Source organism: Lutra lutra, chromosome 10 (assembly GCF_902655055.1).
Source record: "Lutra lutra chromosome 10, mLutLut1.2, whole genome shotgun sequence".
Classification (NCBI taxonomy): domain Eukaryota; kingdom Metazoa; phylum Chordata; class Mammalia; order Carnivora; family Mustelidae; genus Lutra; species Lutra lutra.
This window is the reverse complement of record NC_062287.1, coordinates 16,749,249-16,767,028: the sequence shown is the minus strand read 5'-3', so window position 1 is coordinate 16,767,028 and position 17,780 is coordinate 16,749,249. Positions and strand designations below refer to the sequence as shown.

At 47.7% G+C, this 17,780-nt stretch overlaps 1 protein-coding gene across 2 annotated transcripts in view; it reads right to left on the bottom strand.

The window, feature by feature from the left end:
- The window catches only part of GRIK4 (glutamate ionotropic receptor kainate type subunit 4), a 422,274-nt gene that overhangs the window by 4,042 nt on the left and 400,452 nt on the right, over positions 1 to 17,780 (bottom strand). For both annotated transcript variants that reach the window (XM_047693414.1, XM_047693415.1), the window contains 2 exons: positions 14,561 to 14,689; positions 760 to 878 (listed from right to left, as the gene is read on the bottom strand). In XM_047693414.1, coding sequence (XP_047549370.1) covers positions 760 to 878; positions 14,561 to 14,689 — 248 coding nt within the window. The remainder of the gene's footprint in view (positions 1 to 759; positions 879 to 14,560; positions 14,690 to 17,780) is intronic.

Sequence of the window (17,780 nt, the reverse complement as noted above, 5' to 3'; positions counted from 1 at the left end):
TGAGGCCCCGCCTGAGGCTGGACCCCACAGACGGAGGGGCACATGTATCCCCCTGTTTGTCCAGTGTAAGGGAGGAGACTTACAACGACCCAGAGTTGAGAGACTGAGAGAAAAGTGAACGTGCTTTAAAAACCAAATAATGCCTTCAGAATGTCAGGACCGGTGCCTCTTCTCAGAGGTAGAATGGGAAAGAATGGGATAAAGTCTTCTGCCTTCTATGCAGACTTCTCAGTCTGTGTGAAATTTACTTAACCCAGTTTTTAAGCCACAGGTTTGGGAATTAAATGGACCCAAAATCCCTGAGAAGGAAGATGTACTTCTTGGCCTCACGTGAATTGGGATATCTCTAAACATCTTTACCAGTAAGGCGAAACATACCAAAGACAGAAGAACCAAAGTCGTCCCTTCCACTGGTAGCCTGGTACTTTGGCCTGTTCCTCTTTGCCCACACTACACCTTATATTATAGTTGTAGAAGACTTCGTTGTAAGTAAAACACCCATTATGTATTTATCATCTGGGCTGTTCTGGAAAAGAGTCTGAAGTTCAGGAGTTAGGTGCACTTTCTGCGGGGGCATGATTATAAGTGATGAAGCATCAACCCAGACCGCTTGCCCGTGGGACCGGGACTCTTTCTGCCTCGCTGTCCCGTGGGTGCTCCCCCCTCTTCCGGGATCTCACAGGTTTTGTCTGAAATGACTTTCGTAGGTGCGTGAGCCCATCGGCCAACACCACAGGTCGTACCCGTTAGAAGGTTTACCTCAGTAGCTTCCGAGTGTCGGAGAGTCCATAAAAACTCCAACATAGCCATAAAAATGGCCACGATTAAGCCACAGATAAGAACCACAAAGATTCCACCAATATTCTCCATCCCCAGTCCTGCAAGAGAGTGAGAACAAACACAAAATAACATAAGAGGGCTATAAGACATACTCATTCTACCAAAATGCTGGAAGTCGTTTAACCAACCAGAACCTGAGTCTTGTAGATGCTTTTCACACATCTTCCTTGCAGGAGATATAATTATCCTTTTGAGGGAAAAAAAAAAAAGGTGTGGCATAGCTGGAGTAGAAGAGGGGAAGGAGAGTCGAGTTAGAAAAGGAGGAGTCTGGTGAGAAGCCTCCAAAAGGCCTTCTGGGGGTGGGAGGTAAGGGTGATTTTAAGAAAAGGGTCAGGGGTATCTGGGTGGCTCAGTTGGTTAAGCGTCCAACTCTTGGTTTTGGCTCAGGTTGTGATCTCAGAGTCGTGAGATCGAGCCCCATGTTAGCTCTGTGCTCAGTGGGGAGACTGCTGGGGATTCTCTCTCCCTTACCCCCTGCCCTCCACTGCCCACTCTTTCTCTCTCTCAATCTCTCTAAAATAAATAAATAAATAAAATTTTTTTAAGAAGTGTCAGGGAAAATTTGATTTATCCTGCAGAGACATGATACCAAAATACCTATAAATTCTAGGTATTTCATAAAAATTTTAGTCCATCTTTACAATACCGGGTTTGTTGGATATAAAGCGGTTTTTCAACCAAGCTATGGATAGAAAAAAAATTCCATTTCTGTATCTGTGTCAACAGGCTACTAAGACACGTATTGAGACAGAACGTTTTTACCCCTCTGTACCAGTGGTAGCCATCAGAACCACGTGGGAAGCTTGTTCAAAATACAGATTCTTCGTCCTTATACCACCAGACCTCTTGAATCCATATCTCTGGGGTGGGGCCCAGGAATCTGCATTTGAAAATACATTTTACAGGTGACTCTTTTTTCTAGCCAGACCTAAAATTCTTTTGGAGATTAGTATTTTGGGGGGCAATATACATCACGAAGTTCCTTGAAGTCAGGCAGATTCCAGTGGTATTCTCCCCACCAAGCACGATCCCTGGCAGATAGCCTATACTCAGTAAATATTTGTAGGGTTTTATGCTTGTTTCATTTCCACAGTGTCAAACATTGAGTTTAGCTATGTCACCGGATGCTTTACTTGGCATCAGAGAAACCCAAACTTCAGGAGCGTGTCATAAGCCCATGAGACCCTGATTTAACAGGGGCCACCGTCATAGATCAGAAAGCACCTTTGATCCAGGAAATTGCCAGGAGGGTAGCCTACGCCCTGTGCTAGTCTGGAATACTTGCGCATTTGAGTGTCTGCGTAATCAGGGGTGGGACACGGAGCTACATCAGCGTTAGGGAAAGCCAGCCTCACACACCACTATAAATGAGCTTAGTTCTGCATCTTGGAGAGCTGGAAAAATCGCTCAACGTAGCCAGGAGCCATTTCAAGATGCCTCGGGTTTCCTCTCACAAAGCCTCGAGTGGATGTCTGTTGCTTTTTTGTTTTGTTGTGACAATGACCCAGCCCGTGTAGGGATTGGGGGCGGGGGGGGGGGGGGGAGTGTGGGGGAGGGGCGTCTACACTAATCATCTGCTATGGATCCTCTCTTTTGAATAACCCCAGACAAGGGGATATTTAAAAACTCAATTCTAAGGGAAGGCATATAGGGTTTGGAGAAGATTTCTACTTTCTGGGAGGAAGGGGGTTAGGGTTCATTTCAACACCTGCCCCTGTAACCTGGGATCATTTGGGCAGAAAGTTTTTTGACCATGGGAACATCAGAACCCACGTGAATGGGGCAGACACAAAGGACCCTTGAGAAAGAAGAGTGCACAGATGCTGGGATGCTCTGGTGTCCACTCCAGGAGCAGGTGCATGGGTGGAGGGAAGTACATCTGAGCATCATGGGTGAACTCCATGGGTGATACTCCAGCTGTGGAGAAGGCTGGATGGAGGGCCTCAGGGAAGGAGAAGTGGTACCCCATAACCTAGATGAGGTATGCCCACCCGTTCAGGTAAACAGACCCCCCAAGTGACTGTGAAGGTCCTGTAAGACTCTTTGGTCACTTTGGGATAGTTGCACTTGACACAGAAAAAAAAAGAAAAGATTAGGATCCCCCGGAAAGGCCTCAACCTCCCTCCCCTCCTGTTTCTGCAGAGGGGAAGGCCCTCTCAGCGGGGCCAATTCTGCCATTTGGCCTCCCTGCCTGTCTCAACATCACCTGGACCCTCTGACTCTCTTCTTGCCCTTGACTCTCCCTCAGTGTAGACACATACTCACGTGCCTCTCTTCTCAGAGGGAAAATAAAAACCCTCCTTCCCCTTCCAGCTCTGTCTAGTGAACACCCCTTCTCTCTCCTTCCTTCCCCGGCCAAGATTTTTGAAACAGTTGTCTATATCAGAACTATTTTAAGACATTTTAAAGCCCCTAAAAAAGCATACATTTGGAGACACCCTCTCACATAACAGCAAGTAGAAGAAAATGCACCCATATCTTACGTTAAATGCATTTTTAAAATTTTGCTGGTGATGTGACTGAGTAGCAAGCAACATTTAATTTATAATTGGCTGTGATTTCTCAGCAATCATTGTGCATACAAGGGAATGTTTGCAAAATGAGAAAAATCTAACCCCCAAAATTGTTTCTAAATGTAATGAAGTTTTTATGAATATTAAATTTAAAAATTAATGAGGTCGAAACAATGTTACATTTTGGAGATATTTAATTAAACGTGTCTTAATTTAATTTTGCAGTTTCTTTTTTGCATCTTGAAGCTTAATACATTTTTTCAGGCCTCAACCATAATTTTGGATGCTTGAAAACCTTCTAGGCCCAAGGAAGCTGAAAAAGGAAATGGTTCTATCTGAATGAACTTTTGTTTTTCCCACTCACTCATCACGCAATTCTGTCTTGCATCACTAAAACCACCCACACCAAGGTCACCAACAAACATCATGTTTCTAACCTTTTGGAAATTTTCCAGTCCTGATCTTAAGTGACCTCTTATAGCACTTGGCATTGCCAACCATAACTCCTTCTTGACTTTTTATAAAGACATTGCCCTCTTGCAAACTTCTCCATGCCTTTTGCTGGCTCTAACGCACCTTCTCTCCTCGTTTCCCTGCGTTTGGTCTCCTGCCTCCCCATCCTGCACTGGCTAGTACCAAGTCCTGCTGATTTTGCCTCCTAAATACCTTTTACTTTCCCCTGCTACTGCTTTCCTCGTTCATGTTCAGGCTCCCACTGTCGCTTGGTTGCACTACTCAGCAGCCTCGGAAATGACCTCCTACTTGCAGCTGCATCGCTCAACTCTACCCTCCACTAAGTTTTCCTGAGTGATCTTCCCCAAATGCAAAATCTAACTGTGAGAAATCTCTAGTTACTGTTCATAGTTCCCAGCACATAGCATTGCTGCCCCTGTCTTCTTTCTGTACCCTCCTCTGCCTGGAGCCTCCCTCAAAGCCCCAGACACACACTGTGCTGAACTTAACCTTTCCTTTAAGGCTTTGCGGAGTGGTCACTTCCTCCAGGCTGCCTTCCCTGATCTTACTCTGTTAGATATACGGCTTTGGTGTTTCACTGATCATACACTGTGACTCATTCTAACACTGCATCAAATAATGCCCTAGTTTGATCTGCTATCTCTGGATTTCTCACTATATTTTGAGTTCCTGGAGGGAAATATCCAGGTCTCGCTCAACTCTGTAACCATACAGTCACGGTGCCTGGCCTATAATCGGAGCCCGATAAATGTCTGTGGAAAGAATGAACAGAAAGTAAGAGGATAAAGACATCTCCTATGTAGAATTCTGCATCATCAAAAGCTTTGGATCCATACTGTGAAACGTATTCATTCCTAATTAAATTCTGTTTGAAATAATAGTAAAGTGTGACAGCCCTTGTCGGGGGCTCATAGCCTGGTCGCGGAAGCAGATGGCCCAGACTGTGAGGAGTGGCTGGCCAAGGCGGGACTGAACTCTGACATGGTCTAATCCACAACGTGGACCCAGGGTACCGGGTCCCCAGCAGGTGCAAGGGCATGAGGGAGGGTTATACACAGACAGGTGATTGGAGCTGGGATAAGTTTGATCAGATCCGGGAAAGCTTCTCAGAGTAGCTGAGGTTTTAACAGGATGCGGGGAGAAAGCATGCGTCACTGAAACGCCTCCGGGTCTTGCTTTCCCAGCTTCGCAAGTTTCAGGTCCAGCATGTTAATCATGGCTGTTAGCTCCAGCGTGCTGGATCCTGGCTGGGCGGCCTCCCCGCCCAGGAGCGAGCTTGTAAGCCATCGGTGCCTTTAGGAACTTACTGGAAAGTGGAGGTAAGAATAGATTGCTGGCATAGTCAGAGTTGAGAAACAGATGGAGTGGGAGCAGACAGCGAGTGCTAGCAGAGCACAGCAGTTCTACTTAACGCTGCCATCAGTCACTCTCCTAAAGTCAAATGCCTTGGCTGCACACAGCCTCTCCTCGAGCACAGACACCCTCCAGTCTGATCACAGGCCCTCCATGCACTCAGAGCTGCCTCGGCCCCTGCAAGGGGGGAGTCGGCTAATCACAGCCCCTTTCCCTTCTTAGCTGTATGCCACAGAAGCCACCTAGACAGATGGCTTTCAGACTGACAGTCTCTCTTGACACCTGAGTCTCAGAGCCTCAGCTATGCCCCAGCAATAAGACCATATCAACTGGAACAGAACCGAACTCCCCCTGAAAACTCTTGATTAAACACTAACCCTGGTGTCACTCCTAGCTTGCCCACAAATACAAAATTACGGTTGACAAATGCAAACCAACAACTTTCCTTGTCTCTAGAACTACACAGGGGAATGGCAACCTGGAAGGGAGGACCTCGGAGCAGATCTGAATCTCCACCCAACTGCTCTGCCTTCAGTTCTGACCTGAAAGTGATCACTTTTTGGAGTCACGTGCCGTACTCCCCTTGCGCATCTCCTGGTGGCACTGTGAAAATTGGCAACTGAGATGCAACGATGCTCCTTTTGAACAAGGGGTAGGTCTAGCCTGGGAGGCAAAGAGGCAGAGGCCACAAGAACCACACAGGTGGGTACAGAGAGCAGAGAGACCAGCACTACAATCCCATGTATTTGTTCTTGGATGTGGGTCAATAAAACTTTCTTGAGAAGCTTCCACGAGCTGAGCACCAGGCAGTGTGCTGAAGTTCTGTGCAGCGATCCACACTGAAAACTCTTGACAGACACCTGAATTCTTCGACCAAAATGACTTTCGAGCACTTTCTATTTCAAAAGTCATATTCACCTACCTCCACACAAATATGTTAAATGGTCCCATCTTCCGAGACTTATTTACTGTAAATAGAAACTTCACGAACCACATGTGAGCTGACCTCTACAACCTTGTGAGAAAATACGAAGGGACCCATCAGGTGTGCACAGACGAGGACGGAAACAGCAAAGCGTGTCATTCACTCTTCCTGCGACATTCCCTGACTAGACTAGCAGAGTCTCCAGACAGTGACGGAAGATAGTGACAGCAGGCGAACGGACACGACGTAGAAGAGGGATAGGAGAGGCCTCTGATGATTTTTGCAATTTATCAAAACAGAAGCTTGGGAGAGGTGCTTACAATTTATCAAAATACGAGCTCAAGCGCCTCATTTTTAAAAACATTTGCTATCTCATTCAATTATCATTAAAAACACTGTAAAAAAAAAAAAGGCCTACTGTCGGCATTTTACAGCAAAAGAAACAGGAATTCAAGAAAGTTAAGTGGCCCAAGTTTTACAGCTGAGACGTGATATCTAGATAAATTTCACTGCCCCCGCTCATGTTCTTTACAAAAATGAAGTTGACCTTTATGACTGCTTCCTGGGAGCAAAGTTACTAGGCTAAACATTTTCATTGAATCCCTGTGAAACTGCTACCATGTTTGCCTCCATTTTTCTGACAAGGAAATCAACGTAGTAGAGTCGGGTAACGTGCCCATGCATGGTCCCACGGCCAGCAGCAAGGGCCAGATCCCAACTGAAGCCAGAGCTTGCGTCCCTACCCCTACCCCACACCGCCTCTCCCTGGAACTAGCCTTCCTTCTGTGACAGGGATGGGATTACAGAGCTCACCCCCACGCTCTGATGACTGAATTCATTCCTGGGACCTCTCCTCCTACCCCGAGTGCCCGGGAAAGAGGGTCACTCTTTTTGTACAGGGGTGACATATGGTTGTATGTATGGGTGGTGAGTTCCACTTAGAAAATTCCCTTCTCCCCTTGACAACATTATATCAAACGCTTGAATCAATGCTTTACTGACTCCACCTTGATTCAGCGGCCACACAAAGTTGAGCTGCAGACTCTATGGTTGCTGACCTCCTTTGATGGCAGACACACTGGGCCACCATTTGCCTCTGTTCCTGAGCCTGTTAACTGGCATCCCCTGGGAACTTCTCCGTCTCTCAACAGTCAATCTGATTTGATTAGGGAGAAGCTTCCTCGGCAAGCATCTCTCTGAGACACTATCTAAACTCCCATATTCGGGTTTCCAGTCTTGGCTCTCTCCAGAGAAACCAGAGAACCGGGATCATCAGGCTGGGCCCCCTGAGAAGAGAGAGAGAGGAAAACAACCCCAGAGTCCACTCCCCACCCATCCCTCACCCCCACTCTCACTAAGATGTCTCACATCCCCCTGGGCCAGACAGCAAACTTCCTGCTCTCTAAGGATTCCGTGAGTCAATACCACTGGCCCCTTTTTCATCCTTGAAAGGGGACCCTGATTTTCACAGCCTGGTGGTGTATTTACGTTCCTTTGAAGCCCAATTGTGAGCTTGAGTTTTTCAAGATAAAGGTATTTAATTTCCTTGGAATTTACCAGCTACCTTTTTGTCCAACCATTGTTCTGCAAAGCCTTCGGTAACCCAATCCCCTTGAATCGGGATGCCGGCATTTGTGAGTGGCTAACGGAGATTTCTTTTTATAGGGGCTGAGTGAGAGAATAAATAAAACAAGTGTTTTTGAAAAGAAAGTGCAAAAGAAAATGAAAGAGCTTGGAACAAGGCTTCCATACACTCTACCATTTCATTTTTCAGCTGCAGATGAAGGTAAATGCTCACTGAGCTCCAGGCAGGGAAGGAAATTGGGGAAGGTATGGGGAAGGGGTAATGTGGTTCTCACCAGAGCCAAGGGAGGTCTGGCAAAAAGACTCATCATGCTTGATGACATCATCCCAATGTTAGGGTTCTTCTCTGGAACTTGGCAATGATGTTTGAGCTGTAATATTGGATTAGAAGTAGGGTAGCACCAGGTCCTTTTCTTTGAAATTTCTCACATTTTAATAGGATAACGAAGTGGAGAAGAATTATGTTAGCTACTGCCCACTGTCTGGTACACACTGCAGATGTTCCTCAACTTACGATGGGATTATGTCCCAATAAACCCATTGTCACTTGAAAATATCCTAAGTGGAAAATGAGTTTACTACACCTAACATACTGAACATGATGGCTTAGCCTCACCCTCCTGAGATGTGCTCGGGACTCTGCCATCAGCCTACGGTTGGGCAAAATCATCTTGAACAAATCCTCGTTTGTAACCAAGTGTCGGAACATCTCATGTAATTGACTGAACACTGTTCTGTAAGTGAACATTGGAATGGCTGTGTGGGGAGAGAAGGGTTGTTGGTGTATCAGCCCTTGACTCTTGTGATCTCGGGGTGACTGGGCACTCTGCTGCTGCCCAGCATCACGGGAGAAGGTCGTCCCACACACCGCTAGCCTGGGAAGAGATCCAACCCCAGGTTCCAAGTACGTGGTATACTAAATGCATCTTGCTTGCACGCCATCATGAAATGGAACAACCGTAAGTCAAACCATTGTTAAGTCAGGGACCAGCTGTACTTGAAAGCAAAGCGCCTACAGCCACTGTCGGTTTCAGAAGCCTCTGACAAAATGACCCTCCTTACATCATCCCTTCACCTCCATCCCTCTCTGCCTGCTGCGTAGTCTCCCCCTTCCTTTAGGCTCACGGGAAAGCCAATGGACTCACATCAGGGAAAGAAAGATCACCCAGGAGCCGCTCTGGAAAGCAAATTAATATGACTGCCCTTTGTTTGGTTTGAGGTGCAAGGAAAAAAAAAGTTCCTGTGGCTCCATTCCTGGCAACCATTTAAAGACTTAAAGGAAGAGATCTTTTGGGTCATGCTGATCCTGTTCTTCTGTCCCGGGAGGGGCTCCCTGGAGCAGGAAGTTACATTCCATGAAGTCTGATGGCTAATTTGCTAGAGAGAGACCAAGCGATGGTGTCTTCGTTCCAGGCTAGTGCTTCTTGCTTGGCTTGGAGAGGGTCATGCCCACTTTTGCTGGGCGAGGAAGCCCTTTCAGCTTTCTGAGTTGTGTTTGCTTGGGCTTCGGCCATGGCAGAAATGGGGCCACTGCCTTGAATTGGCACCAGCTGCCGTGGCTGGGACGGGAGCCGAGCCCTGGCTTTTATGGCGACTTGCACAGCATCTCCTAGACGGGGCGCTTTGGATGTATTACTACAGCCCATCCTTTCCTTCCAAAGGGAGGCTGGACAGAGTGGACACAGCCTAGTTAAGAGAACCCTAGCATCCCATGAAGCATCTGGGACCAAGGCAGGGTGACCTCACTCTTTATTTTCCCCTTTTCATCTGCTCTGTTCTCTTCTCTGTGCCAGGGAACATTTCGTCCCCAAGTGCAGAGTGGAGCCTCCTGTTATGACCTCTCCAACTTCCCTGGGAGCCCGATCTGCCTGTGTGCCTCCCCTCTCCATCCCTCCTGAGCTCTAGCATCAGCCTCTGTGGACTGGGGAAGGGTTTCCAAACCCCAGGCTTTTCCACTTGGCAGAAACTCTAACTTAAGTTTTTTATAAATTACCTGATGTCTACCCCTAGCTCCCATTTCCACTGATTGCCAAAAACTTTGAGACTTCTCAGTCACTTTGGCTTTAAATTCAGCCAAATGCAGTATTTCCTCTGTTCTCACTTCACCCCTGGATGTAGTTCGGGTCTGAGGATAGGAAGGAGATGATGTGTCATGGGGTGGGTTAGGTATCTGGTCTTAATGCCAGGTTCCACTTAGATTTCCAATATCTGTGGAACTAGGAAAATGCAAGCCTGTCACTGGTTGCTCCCTGCCCTGGGTCCCCCTGTCTCATCGCTCATGCCCTCTCTTCACTGTAGCATGACACATATTTCTGGGGCTTTCCAAACTCCAGAAGCAAACAAAAAAATCTCTTTACCTCTTAGAATCCCCAACTAATCTAGGAGTTCTATCTGCTCCTGTCTTGTGTCCCAGCAAGGTAAAGAGCTCCTTCCTAGGGACCCTCCACATTCCAGTCTATCCTTTTCCTGCTCAGAAGCTCCCTATTCTGGCCAGGGTGCTGCTGTTGTTGTTGCTGTTATTATTATTATTATTTTTAATCTGGTTTGCAGATGTGGCCTGGGTCTTGTATTATTTTTCTACTCTCTAATTTCTAGTGCCGGCTTCATGCCAAGCTTCCTTTAGGTATTAGCCTTCCGTATTGCAAAATATTTTTCTGGCAAATCAAAAACCTTGACTTCTAAGAACACTGCCTCTGCTGAGTTGGAAGAACTGTTGGAACTTAAAGTCAATAATTTGATTCTTTGTTCCTCCTGAGGCAAGGACTGTCCCGTGAGACCATGAATGCCAGGGACAGCTCAGAATTCCATCCCAGAACCTGCTTTCATTATGTCCCGTCTTAGCCCAGCATCTCTGAAGTCTGGAGCCAACACTCTCAAACTCAGCCCAGAGTGCCAAGGCATTTGCAATGCCCTTGGATATTTATGAAGCATCTTCTGGGACACTAATTTTACTTAGAGTTGAGGTGGAAAAACCATTTTAAATAAACAAGCCTATGTTACACTGTAAGTTGCAAAATTCATGTGTTTTTAGAATAAAACAGGAGACCAAGGACATTCTAAGCACGGTGGGCTGTTTTAGAGGATGTCTCCAGGCCCCCAAGTGTATAGGCTTGTTGTCTGCTGCTATTAATTCCTACCAATGAAAAGCTTGGGATATGCTGGTTTGCAGTCCAAATGCTTCCTACAAGTTTTCAAGGCTCTTTGAACTCCAACCTTGTCCTAATTATTCAAACCAGTTTCTGAACGCAATAGCTATGCTCTACAGCATTCCTAAAGCAGTGACTCCTGATACATGCTTCAAGGTTCAGGTCAAATGTCCCTAAAGTCTTCCCTGACCACTGCTCAGAATTAATCGCTTCCTCCCCTGGGCTTCATAAACACTTTATGGGTCTCGTAAAGCATTCCTACAGTGCAAGCATTATAGTGATGATTTGTGCCTCTCTAGGTTCTAAACCTCTTGAGGATGGGGCTATGTCTTAGTCTCTTCCATAATCTCAGAGCCTAGCACAGCATCTGATATGCACTGATTTACAAAGCACATTGGATGCAGTGGGGGTATGCGAACATTTCTATGCCACCAGCGGGGGGGCGGGTCAAGCTTCCTGTTTGGGAGTCAATAGGCATTGGAAGTGGTACCAGTCTGGAGGTCCTTGAGATGACTGCCCACTTCATTCATCCATTCATTCATTCATTCACTGTTCATCCTTTCATCAAAACATGGATGTCATGTGATAATGCTGGTCACCAAGATACAAAAATAAATAAGACACAGTCCCTGCACTTGAGTTCTTTATAGTCTGTGGGGGACAAATGTCAACAGATGCAAAAGAGATGTCATAAGGGTGGGTTTTAAAAGAGCTATCTAGCCTTAAGGAGCACGTGATGAGTGGGCACGCTTTTGGCCGTGGACACTGTTCAGAACTCTCACGGTGCCTTAATTGCTCCTCAAGGCCTAGATTTGGGAATAAAATTAGTTCTCACTTCCTTTGTGCCAGTCACTTTTGCAGAGGGTTTATTCAACATGATTCATGTCATTTGATCTTCACAATAGCCCTGGAGGTGACATGATTATTCATCATCATCTCTATTTCCTAGAGAAGGAAACTGAGGCTCAAAGATGTTTCTTTAGTGTCTGTAATGAGGCCGTTTATGGAGTGGGATCCATCTGAACCAAGGCCCATGATCCTGAACCTTATAGAAACTGCCCGAGGGAAGAGAGCTATCCTCGTGGCTGATGGTAGAACAAACAGGTAGGCAGGACAGTAAAAGTCTAACGAGCTCCCTTCTTGGAGGGTGGGAGGAGGGTTGGGGGAATTCCATTGGACTTCAGTGACACCTTGAGTGGGAGAGATGATCCAGACAGGGGCCCATGAGTGACCATGATAGAGCACCCAAACCATCGTATTTGCCAATTTTGCTGCCCTCTAACTGTTTCTCTCTGGGATCAGCGGGATGCATAAATAAACACCGGCAAAGACATACATGCACAGAAGGGAAGGACCTGTGGCCAGGTTTCGGGGTCAGGGATGAAAGGGGGAAACTGGAGACATGGGAGCAATTCAGCAGTGAGCCTCGAGGGGAAATGTGCTCCAAGAGATCAAATGGGGATTGGGTTGACAAAGGCAGGGAAAGCTGGGGAAGCCCACAGACAGTGGGAAGCAGGAGGGGAGGGAGATCTGGAGCTGGCAGAGCTAGCTGCCAGCTGGGGTGGCGTGGACGACAATGCAGGAGTCTGTCGGGGTCCCTACACTGCTCTGAGCACTGACTCCTGGCCCCCTCCCACGGTGTTCCAGCCTCCCTTATCCAGTGTCTCTGCATCACCACATCCTCTGGGTCAGCTGCTCAGAGGCAGGAACGACCTGACTATGTGGACAGCTCTGGGATGAAGGTTGTGCAGGAAGGTCACTGAATCAGTTTCATTGGTCACTTTGCTAATGTGACCCAGGAGGACACTGCCATTGGTAGCTTTTGACAACTACCAGCCAGCAGCTTTAGTCACGGATCCCACAAATATTTACTGGGTCGCTAGTACGTGCCAGGCTCTGTCAGGGAGGCTAGGGACACAGAAACAAACAAGACTGGGTCCACGGCTAAGGTGCCGTCTGCCAAGCAGAGACCAGGAGCTGCAATGTAGAAGGTTGAGTTCTCTGTCCAAGACAGAGAAGGCACCCAGGCCACTGGGGAAGTGCGGGTAAAGGGGGACCAGGGGCTTCTACGAAGAGAGCTACCTGGACATCTCTTCTAGTTCAGTCATCGGTCAGGAAACGGACTCAAGGTCCCTCCGCTCTGGGGCCCAGATTCACCTCCCTGTTTCTACTTTAGATTATTCCAGATCAAAGGCCACCACCGGTTCCCTCCCCCGCTTGGCAAGACGGCTGCTCTTTCCCACGGGTCTGAAGGTCACTGCTATCACAGAACAACATTGACCTACGTTACCTTATCAATAAGCTCATTTTATTTCGACTGTTCCAGGCCTAGTCAGATTTAGACTGTTTTCAATCCACGTGTCTTTTTGTGGGGAGGGGGTGGTGCAGGAGCATTTCGTTACCCACAACTTCCCGGGACAAACCCTCCGTACGCTCCGCTCTCCCCACGGGAACCTTGCTCGGTTCCGGCTGCGCCCATGGAGCCCCTGCCCACATCACGGATTCCTGCTGCATCTTCCTCAAGACGCCCATTGCTGGCAACCGCCCCTCCGGCCCTCCCTACCACTCAGGTCCTAAACATCTTCAACATCTACTTCATTCTATCAAATCCAGAAGTTTTCTGATACCCACATTCATTCATTCATTCATTCATTCATTTCCTTCTTTCTTCCTTTCCTTCATATTCTTTCTCTCTCCTTCCTTCCTTCCTTCCTTCCTTCCTTCCTTCCTTCCTTCCTTCCTTCCTTTTTTCTGAACAGAGTTAGTCTCCTCCACACTTGATCTTTGGGGACCGGAAAGCCAAGGTTTGTGTGGCTTCCATGGCTTTCTATGAGGGAAGGGACAGCATTTCCTCTAACTCAGAAAAGGCCACTAAACTACGCAGAAGGCCATATTCCCAAGACCTTGTCTTGCAGGACAGATTCCCACGCAGAGACACTTGGAAACACAAAGTCACTCGTTCACTGTCTCATCACGGATAATCATTCATGCCAGGCAGAGAGGGAAGCATACAGTATTACTCATTTCCCTCCTCGGCCGCCTTCCTAGGGGACAGCGTGTATAAGTAAATTTGTTACATATTTTAGCAAGGCCGCCTTAGATGACTAGGGCGATCATATGATTTATTGTCCAAGCCAGGACATTACGAGACATAAAGGGGGTTCTAAAAATAACTAAGAGGCATTAAACGATCGACAACAGATGTAGCCCAGGACTATCCTGGGCAAACCCCCTACAAAAATCCCCAGGTGCTCAGGGACCCTGAACACTCCCCCACCACACATATCAGCCGGTGACTGCTTTCTATCCAGTGTGATCTAGACTTCATTCATTCACTCACTCATTCATTCATTCAATAAAACATCCATGTGCCAGGCCCTGTGGACCGCCCTGTGAGGAAGACAAGTCCTGTTATGATACATATTCCGGTAGAAGAAATGGAAAGTAGACAAATGAATGAATAGAACATATAGTATCAGGGAGTGATGAGGCCTGACAAGAAAACCAAAGCAGAGCTCAGGGGATGGGGGAGACGGATGAGGGGAGGGTTGTCCTCTCTGGGGGAGCCTTCGCAGAGGCTCCAGCCCTCAGCCCCGCCCCACCCAGCCCTAACTTCCTTCCAAGGCTTGCTCTCCGTGTGTTCCAGCAACCATCATCTAGACTCTCGACACCAGAACAAGCTGTTGTCCCCCAGAGCAGGAGGGGATGCTCCTGGACCCGCTTACCTTTGGCTCTGTGATCTTCCTCCTTGGGGCACTTGCCACCTTCCCACCATTTGCGCTTCAGAATTTCTAGGCGGTTGTTCTCCTGCAGCTGGAGAATGGCCAGGTCAAACTCATCCCGGAAAACCGAACCTGTGGGGTCACAGAAGAGCCCAGAACACAGGGTGTAAGTGCGCTGTGAGGCATCACTCTGCTCCTTTCCCCAGTACACCTCCTGGGCACTCTGGTCACTTAACCCCAGGAGGAGAGGGACAGACACGGCAGGCGTCCCCACAGGAGCACGACTCTCCCCTGGCTGGTTCTGAGGACCCTCCACGAAGAGGAAGGGGTTCTGGGCCTTTCTACTTTCCTTCTCTCTATACTGATGTCATGTTCAGCCCACGGCCGAGAGCCCAGTGGAGGGTCAAGCGACAGCTTCTGGGGTTCCCGTGGAGCCCCGCTTCCCCACCACTTTCTACTCAGGTTAAACGACCTGCCTAGGGACACTAGGGAAGCTGGTCATGAGGCTTCCCATCTGCCTCCAAGAGGCCGGGGTGAGAAAACGTGCGTGACACAGACCTCTCCCTCGGTCAGCTGTCTGTCTTCTGCTTGATCTAAATGAATTTCCCAGACACCTGTAACTCTTGCTACATCACATCTGACATCTGTTTACCCAGGGCAGCCCCCAGGGGGAGAAGAGCCCCCCGAGAGAGTGGCAGAAGCCACCTCTCCCCCATCTGTGTGCAGAAGCCAGTCATGGGCAGCCCAACCTTCCGCCTGGCCCGCTGAGTGTCCGACAACCCCCCATCCCTGTCCATCACCCCGTGTATACTGCTCCTCCTTCCCTCCTCAGACAGAAGGCTTCTGTTCGCTGCAATTCTTTTTTAATTTTTCTAATGGAATATGGTCAAGGAGCTTTGGTTCTGGAATTTAGGTTTAATCACAAAAACAGGCTTAAGTGAAACCATGGGAAGCTCAATGCCTCAGTACGGGCTGAGGCCGGAGATCTTAAAGGAAAATCTGCCAAGAGGCTGGAGACCAACTAAGCTGCTCAGTTTTCCTGCTCAAGCTCTGTGAAGGCCCAATGTGGACAGATGCCTCAGGGGAAAAGGCTACGGTAAAGGATTCAGGCCAAAGCTTGGAACAAATAGATTTGTGCTCTTCAACTTTAATACGCATGACCTGGGGATCTGGTTGACCTGCAGACTCTGAATCCGTGGGTTCCATGGGCCTTTTATTTTCCTTAAGATTTTATTTATTTGAAAGAAAGAGTGAGAGAGAGAGCACAAGTCGGGTGAGGGGCAGAGGGAGAAGGAGGCTTCCTGCTGAGCAGGGAGCCCAATGCAGGAACCCAGTAAGCCACCCAGGTGCCCTTAGGTTGTGCATTTCTAACAAGCTCCAAAGGGGATGCCCTGCTGCTTGGCCACAGACTGCACTTTGACAGACCAGGGACTAGATCAGCTGCCAGATCTCAGGACTCTGACAGCCACGACCCACAGAGGGAAGCTTCCCTCCTGGAGATACAACTATGCCTGGGCATGCAATTCCCCAAGCTTGCGGCACAGAACGTGTCTATGCAAGTGACGTGGGCCAACATCAAGAACGCCTCGTGTGCCGTAGGTACTTAATACACACCTGCAGCGGACGGCTACTTGAACTGCCAGATGGGGCTACGTCGTGAGACTGATGAACATTCCAGGTTTACAGACAACTGTCCGGCCTAGCCAGGCATTTCAACCAGTTTTCAAGGCATTTTCAACCCAACCTCAACAGCACCCCAGGGGCTCCATGAAAGGATTATTCTGTTTATTCCATGTTTGCCTGCTTTGCTCCTAAACCACTTTACTAATTTTCCCTCTCATTCCGTGTGCTGTTTTTCTTAATTTTCTTGGGTCCAAGCACATTGCTTATTCTCTGGTTATGTCCTTACCCCACTCTCTCCACCCACTTAAAAACGACACACATGCTGCCTTTCCTGGATGTAACCTCAGCAGGATGTCAATTCTCTCTCATCACCTGGATTGTATGATGCTCTTCCCAACCTGATCTGAGAACCTGGACAAGCCCACAGCTCACCTATCCTGTCTTGTTGAGCTGGTGGGACCCTCTGGCAACATGGTCTGGAAAGCAAAGCACTGAATCTGGAGATAGGCAGTCTAGGCTCAAACCCAGCTCCTCTACCTGCTTTGTGACCTTGGACAAGTACGTTGTCCTGAATCTCAGTCCTCTCCTCTAGGGTGAGAAGGACCACATCTACCTTGCAGGTGGGCTGACATGTGAAAATAGCATCATGCCAGATACAGAAGAAGAAATGTATTTCCTTCTCTTTTTCTTTCATTATTGATAAAAATTTCTAAAGTTGGCCTGCTTTGTGTCAACTCTCGACAGGTTTGTTCCATGAACACTTTTAAAGCATTTGAGATTTCAGTAATTTAACTGAAATTTAAAGAAATTTATCTTAAACAGCTCCATCCTGATCAGGGTACATGTTAAAGTTTGTTTTGTGGTTCATGCCACCATCTTGAAACAAAATGGAAGCCAATAAATCTCTCAAAGAGGGCCGTAATCTGCATATTAATAAATATCAATGAAATATGATGGTAAGAGGGGCATATGTGGGCTTACAAGTGCCCGGAGTGAGCCTCTGGTTTATAGAAGAGCTAGTGTCAGAATTCATTGAGCCCAAGAATGAACTGTATCCTTGCCTCTGCTCATTGGCTTTGTTTCCCATCGATCTTTAAGAAGTCATCTGCTTTTACCAAATAACATAGGGGATTAGGGAAAAGATGGGGAGGGCACTCATGTTCCCCCCAAACAGCATAAGTGGGAGATGCTGTGGTTTAAGGCACCTGACCTGATTATTAGGTTTACCCCTCAATTACTCTATAAGGTAGGCATTAGAAACCTAATTTCACAGATGGGGTAACTGAGACTCAGAGAGCTTAAATGATCTGAGGTCCCACAATCCAGAACCAGGATCATTTCCAGGTCTGCCTGTCCCCAAACCCATGCTTTTCACACTCCATGGATATAGTGAATCCAAAAGAATTCTAACTTATGTAATGATCAAAAGAAGGAGTGTGTTAGATGACAGCAAAGATGTATGTGCTATATATCGTTTTCCCCACATGGTCTGATGGCCTCAGTTGCTGCCTCTCCCCCTGCTGCCTTGTACAGGACAGCCAAGTAGAAGAACAGTGTTGGGCAAGGACAGTGCCATACAGTGTGGCTCTCCATGATGGGT